Consider the following 18483-nt stretch of genomic DNA (forward strand, 5'->3'; position numbering starts at 1 on the left):
TGACTGGTCTGTTTTTTGGTTCATGAACCAAATTTGTACAGTATGGCATCCTGAGATCCTTGCAAAGAGATTCTTCCTTCTGAGATCCTTGCTGCAAAGAGTAACTGGGCCCTCAGACAATTCAGACAATTCAAAAATAAATTTAAAAAAATATTAAACCCAGGATGCAGGACGAGAGCAGTTTCTCTCAGAGTTCACTAGGCCACAAGGTGTTGGGGAATTCAAAGGCTAAGGAAGTCTGCAAGTTATTGGACTGGTATACATTTGTTTGCAAAAAAGGGAATAAAAACACCAAAACAAACCCTAATTAGAATTTTCAAGGGATGCACACTCCTAATCCAAGTGGTCAGTTTTGACACGGACATTCATGTCCTACAACTCAGCTGCTTAAAAAAAAATACTCTTAACAACTCACTGGTAATGGAATAAGCCCATTTTCTATCTAAATAGAGTTACACTAATATTCATGAAGGTACAGGTATTTAAATTCAGAATGTAGCTGGATTGTTTCCAATATAATGTTGGAATTATTGCTGGATGTTTGCTACTGCACATATCCTATTTTTGAACAATTTTTCACAAGCAAAATAATTTTTGATTGTCAGCAAATTCATTAACATATGTGTGGCAATTCTTCTGGTGAACCTGTAGAGTTCAGTCTTGGAAGGTATATAGAGCAATGACTGAATTGTTCTGTTCTGGACCTTGGCAGATTGTACATTCAGTTAAGTAATAGTTAAATTATTAAGTGTGTATTTACCCAGGACAGTGAATATATATTAATGTGCAAACAATATATGATGGTGGTTTAAACAGTCTCCAAAATTTCTGGAGAAAATCTGTTTTGTTTTCTTTTGTTTTTAAGGTCTTGTAGTACTATACCTACTTATGTTCTAAGGGTAGAAGAAGAGTGAGGAGGTTTTGTTTGGTTGTTGTGGGGTAATTTTAGGGTTTTGGTGCATTTTTTATTCATGGTGCTTTTTGTTTTTCTTGTTTTCTGTTTAAACTAATCTCATTAGATTAGTGCAAACCCTGGTGCAGACATTCTGTCTTTCAATTGGTGTGGTTTAAGATTGGTATGGGTTTTGTTTAACTTGAACTGAAACTTAGCAAACCTCTCCTAAACAGAAAAAAGCCATTCTTAGACAATGTTTTCCAATAGAAATTTGCATCATTTAAATGAACATAATAGGTAATTCTGCTATACATACCTTAGGTATCAACAAAACAAAAAAAATCTGATGGGTTTTTTTTTCTTTCACACTTAATACATAGCGAAGAATAACTGAGATTTTGAAAATCTCTGACATGAGTTAGCTACGTCTTAATTGAGGATATCTTTGTATGATGTCTTAGACATAAAGATTGTTGTTAAACTTTACTTTCAGATAACCTCTTTGTGAGCAATCATAATGGATACTACTGTCACTCTCAGACTAGCTTGGATAGAGCCCCTCATGACTACAGTGGTCGGATCCGCAATGGTAGTGTCTATAGCGCACACAGCACAAACTCCTTGAACAACCCACAACATTACTTGCAGCCGTCCCCCATGTCCTCTAACCCAAGCATTACTGGAAGTGATGTCCTCAGGACCGATTACATCCCATCACATAGACACAGTGCACTAATACCACCTTCTTATCGTCCCACACCAGACTATGAAACCGTGATGAGACAGCTCAACAGGGGGATGGTGCACACCAATAGGCAGAGTCACTCGATGAGAAACCTTAACATCAGCAATTCTTATGCTTACAGCAGGCCTGATGCCTTAGTGTACAGTCAGCCTGAAATACGAGAACATGCTCACTTTGCTTCTCCACAATCGAACCATTATCCATTCAACCTGAACTACAGTTTTCACAGCCAGTCCCCCTATCCCTACCCTGCTGAAAAGCGCCCAGTTGTCGGGGCAGTCAGTGTGCCTGAGCTGACAAACGTGCAGCTCCAGGCTCAGGACTATCCAGCACCAAATATAATGAAGACTCAGGTCTACCGACCACCTCCCCCATACCCCTACCCGAGACCTGCAAATAGTACTCCAGACCTTTCACGACATATCTACATTAGCAGCAGCAATCCAGACCTTATCACGAGGCGAGTGCACCATTCTGTCCAGACATTTCAGGAAGACAGCCTGCCCGTGGCACATTCTCTTCAGGAAGTCAGTGAACCTCTAACATCAGCACACCATGCTCAGCTGCAGAAAAGGAACAGTATTGAAATAGCAGGCTTGACTCCCAGCTTTGAAGGAATAAGAATTAAAGAGAGGACCATGTCAGCTTCTGCAGCAGATGTGGCTCTTCCAAGAGTTATCTCAGAAGGGTCACAGCCCAACATTCTGATAGAAAGAACAAAGCAAAAAGAAAATGAGGAAGAAGAAGCTGTGAACTGTGATCATAAGAAAACCCTCTCAGATGCTACTATGCTGATTCACAGTAGTGAGGAAGAAGAAGAATTTGAAGAAGAAAACAAGGCTTCTACAGGTCTTTCTTCACTCCCTGAAGATCAAACCCAACTGTCATCTGTTATGGGTGGTTATTCTCATGATTCAGTACTGAACTACCCTTATAGCTCTGTTGCTTCATCAGCTGGCCCTTTGCATATTCTTGAGCCTAAATTACATATTACTGAGACAGAAAAGAGAATGAAAGATATGAGTCCTGTTAATTTACTAGTAGAAAGCCAGGTACAGAGAAGAGGGGAAGGACTGCTTACTCCATCTATGTCAGAATCTGACCTTACAACATCAGGGAGATACAGAATAAGGAAAGATTCAGTAAAGAAGAGACCTGTGTCCGATCTTTTGTCTGGGAAGAAGAATATTGTGGAAGGCCTTCCCCCGCTAGGTGTAAGTGGATATTATTCCTCTTGTTTTGGGTTGTTTTGCTTTGTTCTGTACCAGCAGTTGTTTGGGGTTTTTTGTTTGAGATTTGTTTTGTTTTAATGAGTCTGAGATGCTTTTAAAACACGTGAATTAAAAGCTACCTTAAGCTTGGCCTTTATTTTTCTGTTTTGCCCTGGCTATCTTCGCTTAGCTATCTTTTGTCCCCTTCTTTGCCACGTCTGAGTTCTGTTTGTATAGTCCTCCCACACAAATCCAGCTGTGCAGCTTCCATCCGTCTGATACACCTATCACGGACAGCAACTGTAGAATGAGCTCATTTAAAGTCAGTTCTAGATCCTGAATTTTGCCCTACCTATCCTTATCTGGAACAGAAGCAACTGCTTCCATTTCAGTACAAGTTTTCTAATCTTCCTTTCACTGAAAAATTTGATGTAGCTGAATGTTTACTTTTTAAAATTCATTTGGTGTCTCGTTCTGACCTACAAGGGGGGACGTGATGCATTAGGCAATAAATTCTTTCCTTGTATTCTCTTCTTTCCTCCATCCCTTCATATTTTCATATCCTTTCCATTTTACCTTGCCTTAAAGCTATTTTTATCTCACTATTTCTTGCTTGTCCTGTGTCTTTCTCCTACTCCAATCTTAGGAAGCCATAAATAGTGAACAACTGCAAGTTTCACCTTATCTGTAATTCCCACCTCATAGAAACATCAAGGTCTGTATGGGACTGTACAATTTCACTGGCAGTCCTTACCACTCACTTTGTTTTAAACTTTTGTTCAGTTATATGTAGCCCATGGCATATTTCAGGTGCTGATGGAGGGAGACCATTCTTATTATTATTTTGGCTTTTAAAATTGGTTATTGTTAATTTTGCCAGACTGAGTTAGTGTTCTGCACAAGTTGGACTGCAGTGGAACTACCATCTAACTCCTACTGCTGTAGTAACTGTTATAGCTGATGCTATGAAAGCTAATCTAGAGTAAGCCATGTATTTAAATAGTTACTGCTCTCACAATTTTTTGTCTGTCAGACTTTCTGTACCTGGAGCTGAACACAATGAAGTGAACCTTCATCAGCATCAATTAATTTTATAATTGTGTATGTTTTTCTAAATCTCCTTCTTCCTGCTTATTATGTGGATATAGGGGAAAGAAGGTGATGCCTTTCTCCTTGTGTTCACATTTAGGTAGTCAGTATTTTGTTTTCCAAAAGATACATTTACAGACCCAGATGTGTCTGCCAAAATCATACCTTGCCTTTTCCTCCTGATAGCTATTTAAATGTTCAGGTCAACCTTTGAAATGAAATTGATATTAAAACTTTTTCACTGGAAGTGTTCAGTAAAATACTTTCTAGTTCAGTAATATTTAGGAGTGCTATTGCATAATAGAGAATATTACCTTTCTGTATTCAATATTGAGATAAATACCCTGGTAACAGAGCTGGTCCCTACCCATATTTGCACATTTTGCTTTCCAATGAACTCTTAGTGTTGTGTTTGTGTTTCTTTTGCTTTTAAATGTGGTCTCATCCTCTTAGCTTTGTTGTCGTACTCCTTACCGCCATTTAGCTTTTGAAAGGATTATCATTCAAGCAGCATATATGCTCATATTTTCAGTGTATTTTTGTTAACAGCCAAACTTAGCAACTGCAGGAATTATTAAGTTTTCTCTTACACTTTTTAAAAGAATCATCTGACTTTTTTCTTTCATAAAAATTCCCCTTTAGTATTTTTCTCAAATAATGAACGGTGACTTCAATAATTTAGATTCATGGCCTGGTTCAGGGCTCAGATCCGTCTGCAGTTCTGTGTTCGTATTTTGTATGTGCAGTTTGTTGCAAACCTATTCAAACATGTAACTATCCAGATATCTTAAGGTCATTGTTATGCCCACTTACAGGGACGAATAATGCCTGCACACTGAACAGTCCAGTAAGGAATCACTTGCATGTATTTCTAGGGTGGAAAGTGATTGCAGTTCTGTCCAAGAATGTTAATTGTTCAGAGTTGTCACGTCGCACCCTCAGTTGTGAGCTTTGTAGGGAACCATATTTGTAATTCTCGTGCAGTTTCATTAACCTGTCTGGAATGAAGACAGACTTGTGTGGTGTACTTGGAGGAATGTAGTCTCATACCATAATCTCTCACTGCAGTGCTTATCAAAGAAAAAAGGTCAGAGCTGTTTGCAGAAGGGGTCAAAAAAGTATCCTTTGCTTAACTGAACTCATCTGGTTTCTACTTTATAACTTCATCAGGTGTTTAGGTATGTTTACAAGTTTTAGCTCTTCTTTTGCAGGGTATGAAAAAGAACAAAAATGATGCAAAAAAAATAGGGCCTCTAAAGCTAGCTGCCCTGAATGGACTAACTTTGACTAGAATGCCTCTACCGGATGAGAGGAAGGAAGAACCAACAAGAGCAACAAATGATGAACGGGTATGTTGAAGTTTTTTAGTGCTTGATTTCTCTTTCCCACTAGTGATTTTTCAAAATGAAATGTATATGAATGGTGCTTTGTGTTGACTTTAAAATGCTTCAGATACAAAGCAATTCAAATGCTGAGAATAGAAACAAAATGAAGAATGAGACTTCTGATTGATATTTCATTTCTAGAAGTACTGGGTGTAACTCAGATTTGTCTTTAAGATTTAAGATGACAGTGATTCAAATTATAGTTTACCCTTTGAACCTATAGGAGGCAAATTAACTGGTATCTACTAATACATTTTTTGTGCCAAGTCCTTCTGTCTTCTCTCTTAATTTGTGGATTTTGCAGACTTAAAACATAAGAAAATAAAAATTATGAGTGTGAGATTGAACTTCGTTGTAATTATTAGTAGTTCATACAATTTTTACAATAAATTTTGTAGTTAAATTGCATCCCCAGGGCACAACTTGTGCAGATTGTATTCATCTGTTTCCCCCAGGTGATTCCTGACAATATAGGTGGAACTTGTGTGATCTGCAGAAATTTTAAATTCAATAAAAGATCTCAGATCATTGAGAGGACATCAGGTTCTAGAATTTGAGGTTCGTTCTTTGAGAAATATATTATTCCATCTGCATGTATCAGGGTTACCAGCATTAGTAAGTAGACTTCAGGGAGCCTTATGTACCTTTGCATTGGTATAGGGTGGTGAAATACAGTCAATATCCAGCCTGTGAAGGGCTGTGTAGAACAGTGCTGTCATCACACATCTGACCAGGCAACAGCTCCATACACCAAGATCTACACTGATTATTGTACGTTCTGCACCTACCGGTCTCTTTGAAATACTGTTCTGAGTGTGGTTGGGCATCCTCAGTTGCAGAATCCCTCTGGCTCAGTTTATTGACAGTCACTGGGCAGGGATTAGAACCTGGAAGAACACTCCTGCTCTCACCAGCCATGGTTATAAGGAACAGGCCAAGAAAATTAATTGCAAATTACACACTAGAAATACAGTCTTGGAGTTTGAAGGCTTGGAATGAGATCCATAGGAGGGAGATTGGACCGTTCATTTTCAACACAGGCGAAGTTCTTTTTGACCTTTATATATCCTCCTTAAAAATGCTAAGGGACAGACATGAACATTTTGTTATTAAATAGAATTCTACATTTAGTATCTGTGTTGGTAATTTCCTCTTGCTTATAGCCATAATCTCTTCCTGGATTGACCTTTATTGAATTCAGCCGTATTATTACTATTATTATTACTATTATTATTACTATTATTATTACTATTATTATTACTATTATTATTACTATTATTATTCTTATTCAGCTACCCTGTTTTCCCAAAAATAAGCCCTAGCATGACTTCTCAGGATTTTTGATGATGCTCAAGATATAAGCCCTACTCAAAAAATAAGCCCTAGTTACAGTTAAAAAAAAGTAAATTTAAATAGTGTCCAGGCAGCTATACATGTAAAAAAAGCAATGAGTTTTGGAGCAAAAATTAATATAAGGCCCTGTGTTATTTTTGGGGAAACGGGGTAGCTCTGCCCAAAGTGTTGAGGTAAAAGAAGAACCCATGAAGTTAAGTTATGAAAAAGGCATGTCACTACGCTTTCTCTTCAGGCGGTTGTGTAGAGGCAGAATATGTATCATGAAATGGGAATAATTCCTAAAGAAGTTGAGAAGAGGCAATGCAAAGCAGACATGTGACATGAAAGAAAGTCCAGACTGCAGATATTTTAGAAGATGACTTTAAAATTTATTCAATGCCTGTTTCATTGCTCAACTTCATGTTATTATCAGTTTAAATGAAGGACTTTAGCCAAAAGATAACATAGGAGTTTGTACAGTTGATGTAATGATGTGCAAATTGTGTATGATTGAGGTTCCTCTGCAACATTTGGCATTACTGTTATTTGATACAAGATACTTTTCTGATCTGATACCACAGAGCAGTTGCTGTGAGAGGCTGCAGACATGTGACATAGATGAAATATTCTGGCTGAAATCTTACATGTTATTCCTCTAATTATTGTTGGCAAAGAGATTGTGGAATTCCAGAAGTGTCTTATGATTTGGAAAGAACTTGGTTTCGAAAGAAGAAAGGGGGGGAAGGGGACAGAGCAGCTTATTGAATAAAACAGCTTTGATTATATTAGTAGAAAAAACCCTGGGTTTATACCTCAGTTGCACCAAAAACTTCTAAGAAGACTTTGCTGCTGTATTTCAGCTCAGTATTTTCAGCCTAAGAAAATGTGGAATATTGATAGTGAATGATTAGCTCATTGATTGAGGCCGGTGTTTTGCTTTATGTTTTTGAGGTTTTCCCTGTACAAATGACAAAGTCAACTCCTCCCCACCCCCATTACAAAGCTAAAGGAGACCTTTCCAAACGATATAATCTAATGTGCTATAACGAGGAGGAGGATTAACTGTGTATTTTTTGTTCAAAGGTATTTCAGGTGGTTTGTAGTATAGCATAGCTACCTGGTTTGGCCAAATATTTCTTTGCGCAACTGGGTTGTCTTTATAGACACTCCGAGGTAATTTTACTTTCACCGGTGGTATCCGCAATCTTTGTGACCTAATGAAACATAGCAGGCTTCTTAGTTTCCACCTCAAAAAGATTCGTGCCAGTTAGAGTTGCTTCTAATTTATTCTGGTATGTTTGTAAAAATATTAATACCTGGAAAAGCATTGAAAAAGTATATAGAAGAGGAAAATGCATACATTTTATCCTTCATGAATTCTCTGTTAAAATAGACTCATCTTAGAATGTGACTTGTTATGGTTACCTGTGTTCTGTCTTTCAGTGTAAAGTTCTGGAACAACGATTAGAGCAGGGCATGGTGTTTACTGAATATGAGCGCATTCAGAAAAAAAGACTTATAGATGGTGAGTGCTCAATAGCTCGGCTTCCTGAAAATGCTGAAAGAAACCGATTCCAGGACGTCCTTCCTTATGATGACACCAGAGTAGAGCTAGTCCCAACCAAAGAAAATAACACAGGGTACATCAATGCATCTCATATCAAGGTGAGAAAAATACTGTTGGAGAAATATTTTCCAGGTCTGTGGTAAGGAAAAATGTATTTGGCTATCAATATTGATGTGATCGGATGAGTGGAAATCCCTCCATTTCTCTTCCCCTCCTTCTGCAGAGGTTTCTTTGGGGAAAGGTGGGACCTGTTTATTCTCATTACCAGGAATAATGGAGGATAAATTATTGCAGAGGTCTTCTGCATTCTGTTTCTATGTTCATCTGCTCTCTCTGTGGATTGGTGCTAACAGAAGGCATGTCCATTCTTTCCAGAGTTAAGAAGGCAAACACTTATATCAAACTGGGATCTTTTGCAATGATTATGATATTTTTGAACTGCAGTAACAATCCTTTTTATATCTTCCTCTTCTGTGCTCTCAGAATAGACCTACAACAGCTAGTTCCCAGCTTAAGCTTTTTTGGATGGTCAGAGGAACAGATGGACCCATGCTCTTTCATAGTCTTCAGTTTCCCCTTTCCACAACCGTAGCTCTTTAAACTGTGTTTAAAAAGTGAAGAAGCTACAGGGTGACCTCAGGAACCTTCCAGGCAGTTTGCTCATTTTCAGTGCATTTTACCTACCTAAAGTGCAACTACAATTGGCTTCGTTGCTTTCTCTAAAAGGAGTTGAGATCTTAGTAGCAGTTGTAGTTGTGTTGCTGTCTGTTTTTTTTTAATGTTTGTTCATTGATGTGGTAGCATAGCTTTTATACTTCAAGTCATTCACAAATGTTGAGTAACTCTTCTGACCATTCTCAAACAAGATAATATTTTTTGAGGAAACATCTAATTCCGACTCTTTAGTGCATATATAGCACCAGAGTATGAAAGCTTCTCTAAACCTGAGTAGGCTAGAATACCTTAAATTCACAAGAGAAGAATACAGTTTTATCTACTTACTTTTACATTACACTTATGATGTAAAATACATTTGTTTAGCTCTGTGCCTATATAATGTAGCATTGTGTCTTTCCTGCATCTAATGTGCCATGGTGCAGCTGAAAAATGGAAGGCAGACGTAACTCACAGTGGGCTCCTACTTCTGTAGTGTTGCTGTCTTTTTTTTAAGTTTGTGCACCTGAAGAATTGGGGAAAGGGAAATTTCAATAATTACTAATCTAATGTCTTCCTTTTTGCAGATCTCTGTTGGTGGCATAGAATGGGATTACATTGCTACGCAGGGCCCTTTGCAGAATACGTGTCAGGACTTCTGGCAGATGATCTGGGAACAAGGGATTGCCATCATAGCTATGGTGACAGCCGAGGAAGTGAGTATAAACTGAGTCAGGTTTCTCCCAGAAATTCTGCAGTGATTTTGTTATGATCTGTAAGAGGAAAGGGATCTTGGCTCCAACAAGAAGACCAATTAAAGATAGATTTCTAGTAACCCCCTTGCCCTTCTGTCTTGCCTTCCTTGGCAGAAAGATGTAAATTTGCAAACTCTTTCTGCAAGACGGCTGGTTTACTCAGTGAAAAACTATAGTAGTACTTAATAGAGGAGAGATGCAGTTGTTACAGGATCATTACTTGTGTGAGTGTTTGCATGTTTCTTGTTAAGCAAGCTTTTTACTTTTAAGGAAAGCGGGCGAGAAAAAAGCTTCAGGTACTGGCCGCGTCTTGGTTCAAGACACAACACTGTGACATATGGAAGATTTAAGATTACCACACGATTCCGAACTGACTCAGGCTGCTATGCAACTACGGGTTTGAAGATTAAACATCTTCTCACAGGGCAGGAGAGAACAGTTTGGCATCTGCAGTATACTGACTGGCCAGAACATGGCTGTCCAGAGGATTTAAAGGGATTTCTCTGTAAGTTATAGTTAACATTTTTTTTTGATACCTCCTAAAATGGCTGCTTTAACTGAATGAGCTTTTCATCAGTATACCAAGGATTCAGCTGTAAAAGGTTTGTTCACACCAGCAAGAGATACTGAATTTTATTTTTGGCATGGATATAACTGCCAGTTTGATGAAGTGATTGTTTATGTCTAAAGTCAAATGTATAATTTACTAAAAGGTCATACAGATTAAAACATAATTGCATCACATACTACACATTCGAGTGTGTTCCAGCAGTTGCAAGATGGCCATGAGCCACATTTAGTGGGGAGCAGGGAAATAAGGCAAGGAAAGCCTTACAGAAGTTGGGTGATTGCATTGCTTTGGTTGGGATATGACTTGTGATTTGTACAGTGTGTCATTTTTCTGTGGGATGTAATTTGTTAAATGACTGCTTTTCTGTAGCATATAGCATTATTTAGAATAATAGCATGGCTTATGGGGCTTCATCTCCTGAATTTATTCTTCTTATGTTGTTGAACTTAATAGCATACTTAGAAGAGATACAGTCAGTGCGGCGCCATACGAATAGCACTGCGGATCCGAAAAACCCGAATCCTCCTGTACTGGTACATTGCAGCGCAGGTGTAGGACGGACAGGAGTGGTCATACTGTCAGAGATCATGATCGCTTGCTTGGAACATAATGAGGTGATCTCTTCTTTCTCATGCTTTAAATGATGTTGGGTAGTGGAAGAGTAAATAATCTGCATAATAAATATTTTATGGCTGGTCATCTGAGCTTTCCCAAGATATGGCTTTTGGAAAAGCCCGTACGACTATGGTTCAAAGAGCTGTCGGCAATTCGACAGAAGTTAATAATCTTCCAGAGCTGCCTACTTACACACTGGGTACTGGGTTGCTTATTTGGATGTTGAATAACTGAGTGGAACAAGGCATGTCCGAGACTACTGAGCTTATTTCAGGATTTCGCCCTGACTTTACCGCTTCTAGTTCATGGCATAGTTTTAATGGATAATATTCAAGAACATGCTTTGTAGCCAGTCTTTATGCTTGTTATTAAATATTTTGTTCCTAGGTGTAGTAGTATTTGCAGCACGTCTCAGCAGAGGGCAAAGCAGTAGTTTAATAGAATACAACCTGGTCTTATGAGCTTTTAGCCAGAAGTGAGCAGTTGTAAAGTGTTTATTAATAATATAATATGCCAGCTGAGACTCCACAAACTGATTGGTTTATTCTGCATCCCTGTCCTAATGCTGCGACAGACTTCTGCAGCCATTAGATTTGTGAAGACCATTACACCATGAGACGGGCAAGTTTAACATTCCACATATTTCACAGATGAGGAAGTTGAGGTGGGCGCGATCAGTGGGGTAGTGCAGTCCGTGTGGGCAGTGAGTTGTCAGAGCTGAACTCAGAGCAGCTGATTCTGCCCTTAGATCACTGGTACTGCTTTGAACCTCCTGCTGTGAAAGTGCAAACCAGTCTGCTTGCTCCCCAGTCACTAGTAATGGTTTGCTTTCTTCCTCCAGATGCTGGACATCCCACGAGTGCTGGACATGTTGAGGCAGCAGAGAATGATGATGGTGCAGACTCTTTCGCAGTACACGTTCGTCTATGGAGTTCTCATTCAGTTTCTCAAAAGTTCTAGACTTATATAATCCCGCCACTTCCTACAGGAAACTGCAGTGGTTTACAGAAAGAAAATTACAGTTGTCCAGGCAGACCTGCTCTCACTGACATTTTCTTTATGTGATGAATCACACAGTTACCTTTTTAGGGCTGGAATCTGACTGTTAAATGAGAGTCAGTCTAACAGTCCCTGCAAAGCAGGATCTCTGCTGGACTAAATTCTTCCTGTATTCAGCTGCAGTCATATTAGGGAATGATTTTACTCGTACCGGTCTGTAGTACTTGCATACTTCTTTAGGGTGGTCTTATTCTGGGCAAAATAAGTATCTTATGAAATGGAAGTACATGGCACAATTTTATTTGCATTATGTTTTAAAACATAATTTTTAACTGTGTGCAAGCTGAAATCTGTAAGATGCACATAGGGTGAGAAACCTGCTCCTTGGGAACGTCAAGGTCTTATGCAGTTTCATTCTGCTTTCAATTTTATATTTAGAACAATACATCTATATTTTTTAAAACGAACTTTTGGTTTCCTCTAGCTTACTCAGTGAATTAGCAGCTCTTAGATACTCTTAGATATTTTAAGCTGTTGCTTTAAGGACAGTTATTTTTATATTCAGCATTTTTTAATTAACCTCCTCCCTCCCCTGCCCCCCCCCCCTACCCCCCAACAACACCACAACCTAAAACTTTTTTAACAGCATAATATTTTCAGAGGCGACGACTGACAATGTTTGAACTCACTTTTCAAAAAAATTTAGCAGAAAGTACTAGGGGAAGCTATTGGTAGTTAGTTGTAGTGCCGTGGAATAGTACTGACAGGTGAAAGATGATGTTACTTGGTGATAAGTTCCATTTGAGCAGAGGCATGTTTACCTATTGGTTTGTCGGCAAGGAGCCAGGGAAAAATATTCTAATTATCTACAAGGTTATTGGAAACAAATGGATGAAAGTATGTATTCAGTATTATTCATATATTTAGAGGACAGTTTGATTTTACTGGCTGAAATCAAAGTGGATGCAAATGTTTTAAGCACTTTTTTTCTCTGTTATTTATGTAGTTAAACATAGAAACTATAATCATGCATTGTTTCATATGGTAATTTACCTTTACTAACCCGTTATTTTAGGAAGAACCTTTAAAGTTGATGAAGTGAGAGAGCCAAAATTGGAGTAAGAAGGTGCATAGTGGTGAAGTGGAAATGATTGTATGAAACATAATGTAGGAGGTGTGGTGGCTATGACTGCTGGTTTACACAGTGCAAAGATGACCATTAAAAATGTTGATCTTTCCAGTCAAGAAAGCCTTTAAAGTTTCTGTAGAATCCTCCAGATTATTTTGTTGGTGCTAGAACAGGTTTTGCTAATGCTGTGCAGCGTTGCAATGAAGAACATCCACAGAAGCCGTTTGGGAACACCTGCAGAATGTAAGAGCTCTTAGAGGTGACACTGGAGTATTTTAGAAGCTGTGAAGGTGGCTGAGTCAATGGCTGTGGTGTGGATCTGAAGATAAGTAGTTTCCATTTTGTCCCATGGGTCTGGTTTAATGAGGGTATCCCTAAATAATCCTCTCTGTGGTTTTCACATGTGGTTTTACCTGCTTCTTCAAGTGTTCCGAGCTGCTGAATTGAAACTCCCTATTCAAAAGTGAGCTGTCAGTTTGTCAGTTTGTTTAATTTCAAAAAACCCCTATGGCAGAGCAGTCTGCAGGAACATTAATGTGTCCATTTCCCTTTCGCTTAGCAAAATGAAATGAGACTGAAAGCCATTTTTATCACTGGCGAAATTATGTTATTTTTCTGAGCCGTAACAAGGGTTTGGAAACGATTATGAATAATTAAAACCCCTTCAAAATAATAAGTGTCTCCCAAAACGTTGATTTAGAATTATAAGTAGGTTGCCTCAATTGCCCCTACAATAAGCTACTTCTACAAAGCAAAACACACGGTCCAAATGGCATTGTGCTGATATGTCATTCTATACAAAATATATTACCTTAAAGGACAATACAGTGATGTAGTGCATTTGGTCTGCTTTCAGGCAGTCCGAACTGTTCTACTCTCAGTAAGATTAGAATGAATATTTCAGAAGAGGGAAAAGAATGTTCTTTTCCTAACTATAAAATGCCCAGGAAGCATTAACTGCCAAATGTGAAACCGAAAGTCCAGAGGAAACCAGTGACTGAAGACTGATTTTTATATATAAATCTTTCAAACAAACCAATTAGACATATCTCTGTTAACAGAAGTATTGAAAGAAACAAACATACTTAGCTATTTGTATCATGCTGTATTTTTAAAAAATTGCTGCTTTTTGCCACAGTTCACTTCTATCTTCAGAAATATTTTTGAATGAAAAGGTATGCTCTAAAATGTAGCTTGTGCCATTTCCATTTCTGAAGTTTGGACTGTGATTTTCGTACTCTGATACATGCAGCTTTTAATGACATCATATGCAACCATAACTTCAAGCAAAAATTTGTAGCTGTTCAGTAGTTACTGGGACAGAACATCAGCTGTGAGGCATTAAAAGGAGCAGTTAAAGCAAGCAATTGAATCAAAAATTTATGGGTTTATCTGAGATGGGCGAGGAAATGTCTCTCTTTTGGCTTTCTTTTCTGTTTTGCTGAAAGAACTTGTGTTCACTTTCAGAAGTGATTGCTCTCTAACCTAGGAGTCACAGTCTTGATTTATTTTTCTAAGTGTAACACTGCTACCTCCTCCACTTCAGCTTTAGTACTGTCCATCAGCAATCTGGTTTTGCATTAATAAACTTGACCTTAACCAACTTTATATGAGTTTTCCAACTGAAGATAGCAGGATTGCTTTTGCATGGAAGCAAAAAATAAGGAATTTCTGTTATAAAGATACCAAATGAAAATAAACTTCACAACCTCCTGGAACAAAATTAATTTTAAAAATCATTAAGAGTTTCAGCTAACTTTTAAAAGAAAACTCAGTTTTTAGCACTTTGTTCTGAGCCTTGCAAAGGGATGCTTTTACATGGAGTTGTGCTGGGTGCTTCATGAAGTGTTGGACGTTGTAAGAACAGCTGCTGTCCATATCCAGTCACAATGTGAATTGGAGGTGGATTTATTTGTCAGAAGCTTAAAATTCCACTATAAGCCTGTCCATTTTGTCAAATGGGCTTCTGTTTTTATGGGGATGAAACCAGATTATTATGCAAGATTTGAGCTGACTTTGTTTAGTAAGAAAAGTTGTATGAAGATGTTCTTGCAGTAAATGGCAAAGATGATGCTGATCTCTAGGGATGTCAGAGCTCTCAGGGATAAATAAAGGTGCTATATACTGTTGAGAGTCAGATTTGACTGTCCTTTGTGGGTTAGGTGGAAAATGCTTTTTAGGATCAAATTCTATGAAGAGTTGGGAGAAGTACTCACAAACTGTAGTAAGAGCTTCTGCGCACTCGATTTCTTCCATGGTTGCTATGATGAGAGATTTTTTGGCCAGTGAATCTTTGTAGTCTTGGGCTGGCAGCTCTTTAAGAACATCGGTCAGAGCCGTCATCATTGCAAAGGTGTCACTGGCTCAGCAAGTCGCTTCTCGCCCCGTTCCACGAGGGAGAAGCTCCATGGTGCACCAGGAGTTTTGCGTGACTTTCCCACAGCCTGCCCAGCAGGACTCGCCGTTCTTTGCTGTCCCCCGTGAAGAGCAGAAGTTTGATGCTGTAGTGTTGCTCTCACTGTGACACCTTTTGAATGGTAAAAAATGCAAGTGCAGGGTGATGTGGGTTATATCTAGAAATATACTTAATTCAAAGCAGGTGAGCAAGGCAGAGTTCCTGTTATTTCTGTGGATGAAAAGCTGCTTGAAGTTATCAGCAAAATTTAGGACAAAAAGTAAGATAAATGTGTACTAAAATGGAAAAAACTTTTGGCATATTGAGAAACGTATTTTTGGCTTCTCTTGTAATCCTGTGTATCTTTTTTGAAGTGGATGACATTTGGAGCAATTATCTCCAAAAGCAGCTTCTTAAATTTAATAAGTAAGACCACCTGATGCTGCCGCTACATCTTTCTTGTTGGAGCAGCTGTTGAAGTTGAGTGGCTCATAGATTTCAATGCCTCTGGACCAAAACTGGTAACTGCAGGGTAGTTTATCATACAAGCTAGCTGTGTAATGAGACCTCAGTAGCATTGCTAAAACTCTGGACTTAAAAAGTAGTGAACTCATTACTGTGTTTCAATTGTTAATTCAAATTATTAATTTAAAAGAAGCAACACTGCAATTGCCAAGAACTCTGTGCTTTAGAGTTTAGGCTTTGGGTTGTTCTTTTTTTCGAATACTCAAAGTCTTGCAAAGCCTGAGTCCAGTCCTGCAAGATGCAAAATTCCTGCATTTCTTCCTGCTACTGTAGGAATTAAAATGGGCTTATTGCCAGTGAAAGTTTGAGCCCTTAAAGCGTGAATACTCATGTCTGCTTTAAATTTAAATACAGATTACAAGAATTAACCAAAAGAATGCAGCAGGAATGTGCATACATGGAACTACAGCATTCAAAGGAAAAGTGGCTAAGATAGTATGGAAGAAATTATCTTGTGAAAGTACAAAATGGAGGAAATAGCGAGGACTTGAGGAATGGCTGAAAGCATTTGGAGGCGGATTTGGAACATTTTGTGTCCACAGTAGAGCTGCTAGAAGGGCTTGATTCATGTGGTATGTTTTCCATGGCATGGCAGGGTAAGCGCAGACATAGGCATAGGTGTTATTTTTACTGGCTTTTTTAAATGTGATTTTTGAAACTCCAAATATATTTTTCAGAGCCTCTGTTATTTTTACACATCTTCCTTTCCAAGTGTATTTAATGCAATCTGTCAACTCAGTTTCTGTTTACTTATTAAAGGTCACATTTTTCAAACCATGGCCTCTGGTTTTACACTTGCAAACTGCAGAGGGAATAGTCATCCGTGCAGTTTTGCAGCGATAACTGCTAATGGACGCAGGTCAGATGATTTGAAGGTCTAAATACTTTATGAACATGACTGCAGCCAGGTGTTTACTGTAGGTACAAACTGCACCACGATAAGGCTGGGCGGAGAATTAGGCCCTTGAAATGTGGAATTTAACATGTGCTTAGAAATCGTCGTAATGCAGCGTTTGCAATACAGTGATATTACAGCTCAGAGGATCTCTAATGCTGGGCTAAGATAAGAGAGGAAAATCTTAAGCTTTTAACAGCTGTTGCAAAGATGTCTCTAATAAAAAAAAGAAATCTTAATAAGACCCTGTTGGGGACCAGCTAACTTGGTGCATTCTTTTGGCATCACACGTGTTACTTTAAGGTCTACAGGGACTGGAAAAAGGAGGATTTGTTAACATCAATGAGCATTTAAAAAATCAGTTGCTAAATGGACTTTAGTTGTATTCTTTGCTGTTTTCCAGCTGATGCTGCGTTTGGTGGTGAAGAATAACCTCCGGTGTATTTGTTCCTTAAAAGTCCATTCTTCAGCTCTAATTAGGGAACAAAGATGGGAATCAAATGCAAAGAAGCTGATGAATAGAGCTTAGGACAGATCCAGGTTGTGGTGAGTTAGAGAGCAAGTCTGTGGATACTGTAACATTATTTTGATTCAAAAATGTGGCAATCAAAACTACCAAATTACTATATTTATGAGTTTCAGAAGGTGCCTAACCTTTATAAAGGGAATTTAAATGCTGTTTTTCCATTTGGAAATATTTGGGTAAAATTAGGAGACTTGTAAAATACTTTAAAGACTTTGCAGATGCCGTTAATTTTTAGAATGGTAGGAAACTTGACAGGGAAAAAACATGTAAAATCCCCCAGTCTGTCACCTTGCTAATCCTGGATTTTGACAGACAAGGTATATATGTTCTTTACAAAGATAATTTCTTAAATTGCTTTGAAATATCCAATATATCTGTCCTCTTTATGGCTAATCTGGGGGGACCTGGATGGAAATTTGAAAAGCTTGACCTGTCAAATCGCTAACTATGGATGTTCCTGCACGTTGCTGAAATCTCTTCATTCAGTTAAAGCAAATGGGGGTGTGAAGTCCTTTCAGCAGTTTTGTAGGACTTAATGTCAGAGGAATGCAGGGTCTGGCTCCGTTTTCTTCCGTTTTTATTTAAGCCAGTATGTAAGGATTTAAAGGGGACTTTGTTTAAACAGTAGCAAAAATAAAGTATTATTTTCTAGTACTAAGCTATTGGTAAACATGTCTATTTTTGCTGTCTTGCCACCAATACTGTAAAAATGTATAATCAAACCAGCTTTAATTCTTGTAAAACTGAAATTGGTTTGTAAAACAATGTACAAATTGTGTTTCATAGACAGAAAAGCTTGTTTTACTGAATGTAATATATGTTAAATGAATATATTATAGTCTATTTTTGCCATGGAAATAAATATTTGAAGCAACTGTGAGTTTTTATTGTTCCATTGTTAAAAGAAAAATCGGTGAACTTCATTTTAATGTGTAGTTCTAGCTTGGGACTTGGCCTTCTGTACACAAAGGTGTGAGCCCTCTTCTCAAGTGCTTCAAGTACTGTCCTGCATCTCAGTACAAAGATAAAAGTTGTGCTGTCAAATACCAATAGCTGTCATCTTTGTGGCAGGAAAGTCTTGCGCCTGCTACCGCTACCCTACAATTACTGGTTATAATGTTTTGCATTTTCTAGAGCTATTTTTAGTATTGAACATTCCATTTCCCTGCAACCTTTATGTGGAGGAGGGATT

General features: G+C 38.2%; 1 protein-coding gene across 2 annotated transcripts in view; it reads left to right on the forward strand.

Annotated features, from left to right (window-relative positions):
• Window positions 1-16998, forward strand: part of PTPN21 (protein tyrosine phosphatase non-receptor type 21) — a 46267-nt gene extending 29269 nt beyond the window's left edge. Inside the window, exons 13-19 of one of the 2 annotated variants that reach the window (XM_065063722.1) lie at window positions 1389-2854; window positions 5152-5289; window positions 8104-8325; window positions 9469-9597; window positions 9907-10141; window positions 10661-10821; window positions 11664-16998. In XM_065063722.1, the coding sequence (XP_064919794.1) occupies window positions 1389-2854; window positions 5152-5289; window positions 8104-8325; window positions 9469-9597; window positions 9907-10141; window positions 10661-10821; window positions 11664-11792 (2480 nt within the window). In that variant the 3' untranslated portion in view covers window positions 11793-16998. The remainder of the gene's footprint in view (window positions 1-1388; window positions 2855-5151; window positions 5290-8103; window positions 8326-9468; window positions 9598-9906; window positions 10142-10660; window positions 10822-11663) is intronic. The other variant, XM_065063721.1, reaches the window with a different exon arrangement.
• Window positions 16999-18483: the final 1485 nt, after the last annotated feature.

Source organism: Columba livia, chromosome 5, assembly GCF_036013475.1.
Source record: "Columba livia isolate bColLiv1 breed racing homer chromosome 5, bColLiv1.pat.W.v2, whole genome shotgun sequence".
In the NCBI taxonomy this organism is placed as follows: domain Eukaryota; kingdom Metazoa; phylum Chordata; class Aves; order Columbiformes; family Columbidae; genus Columba; species Columba livia.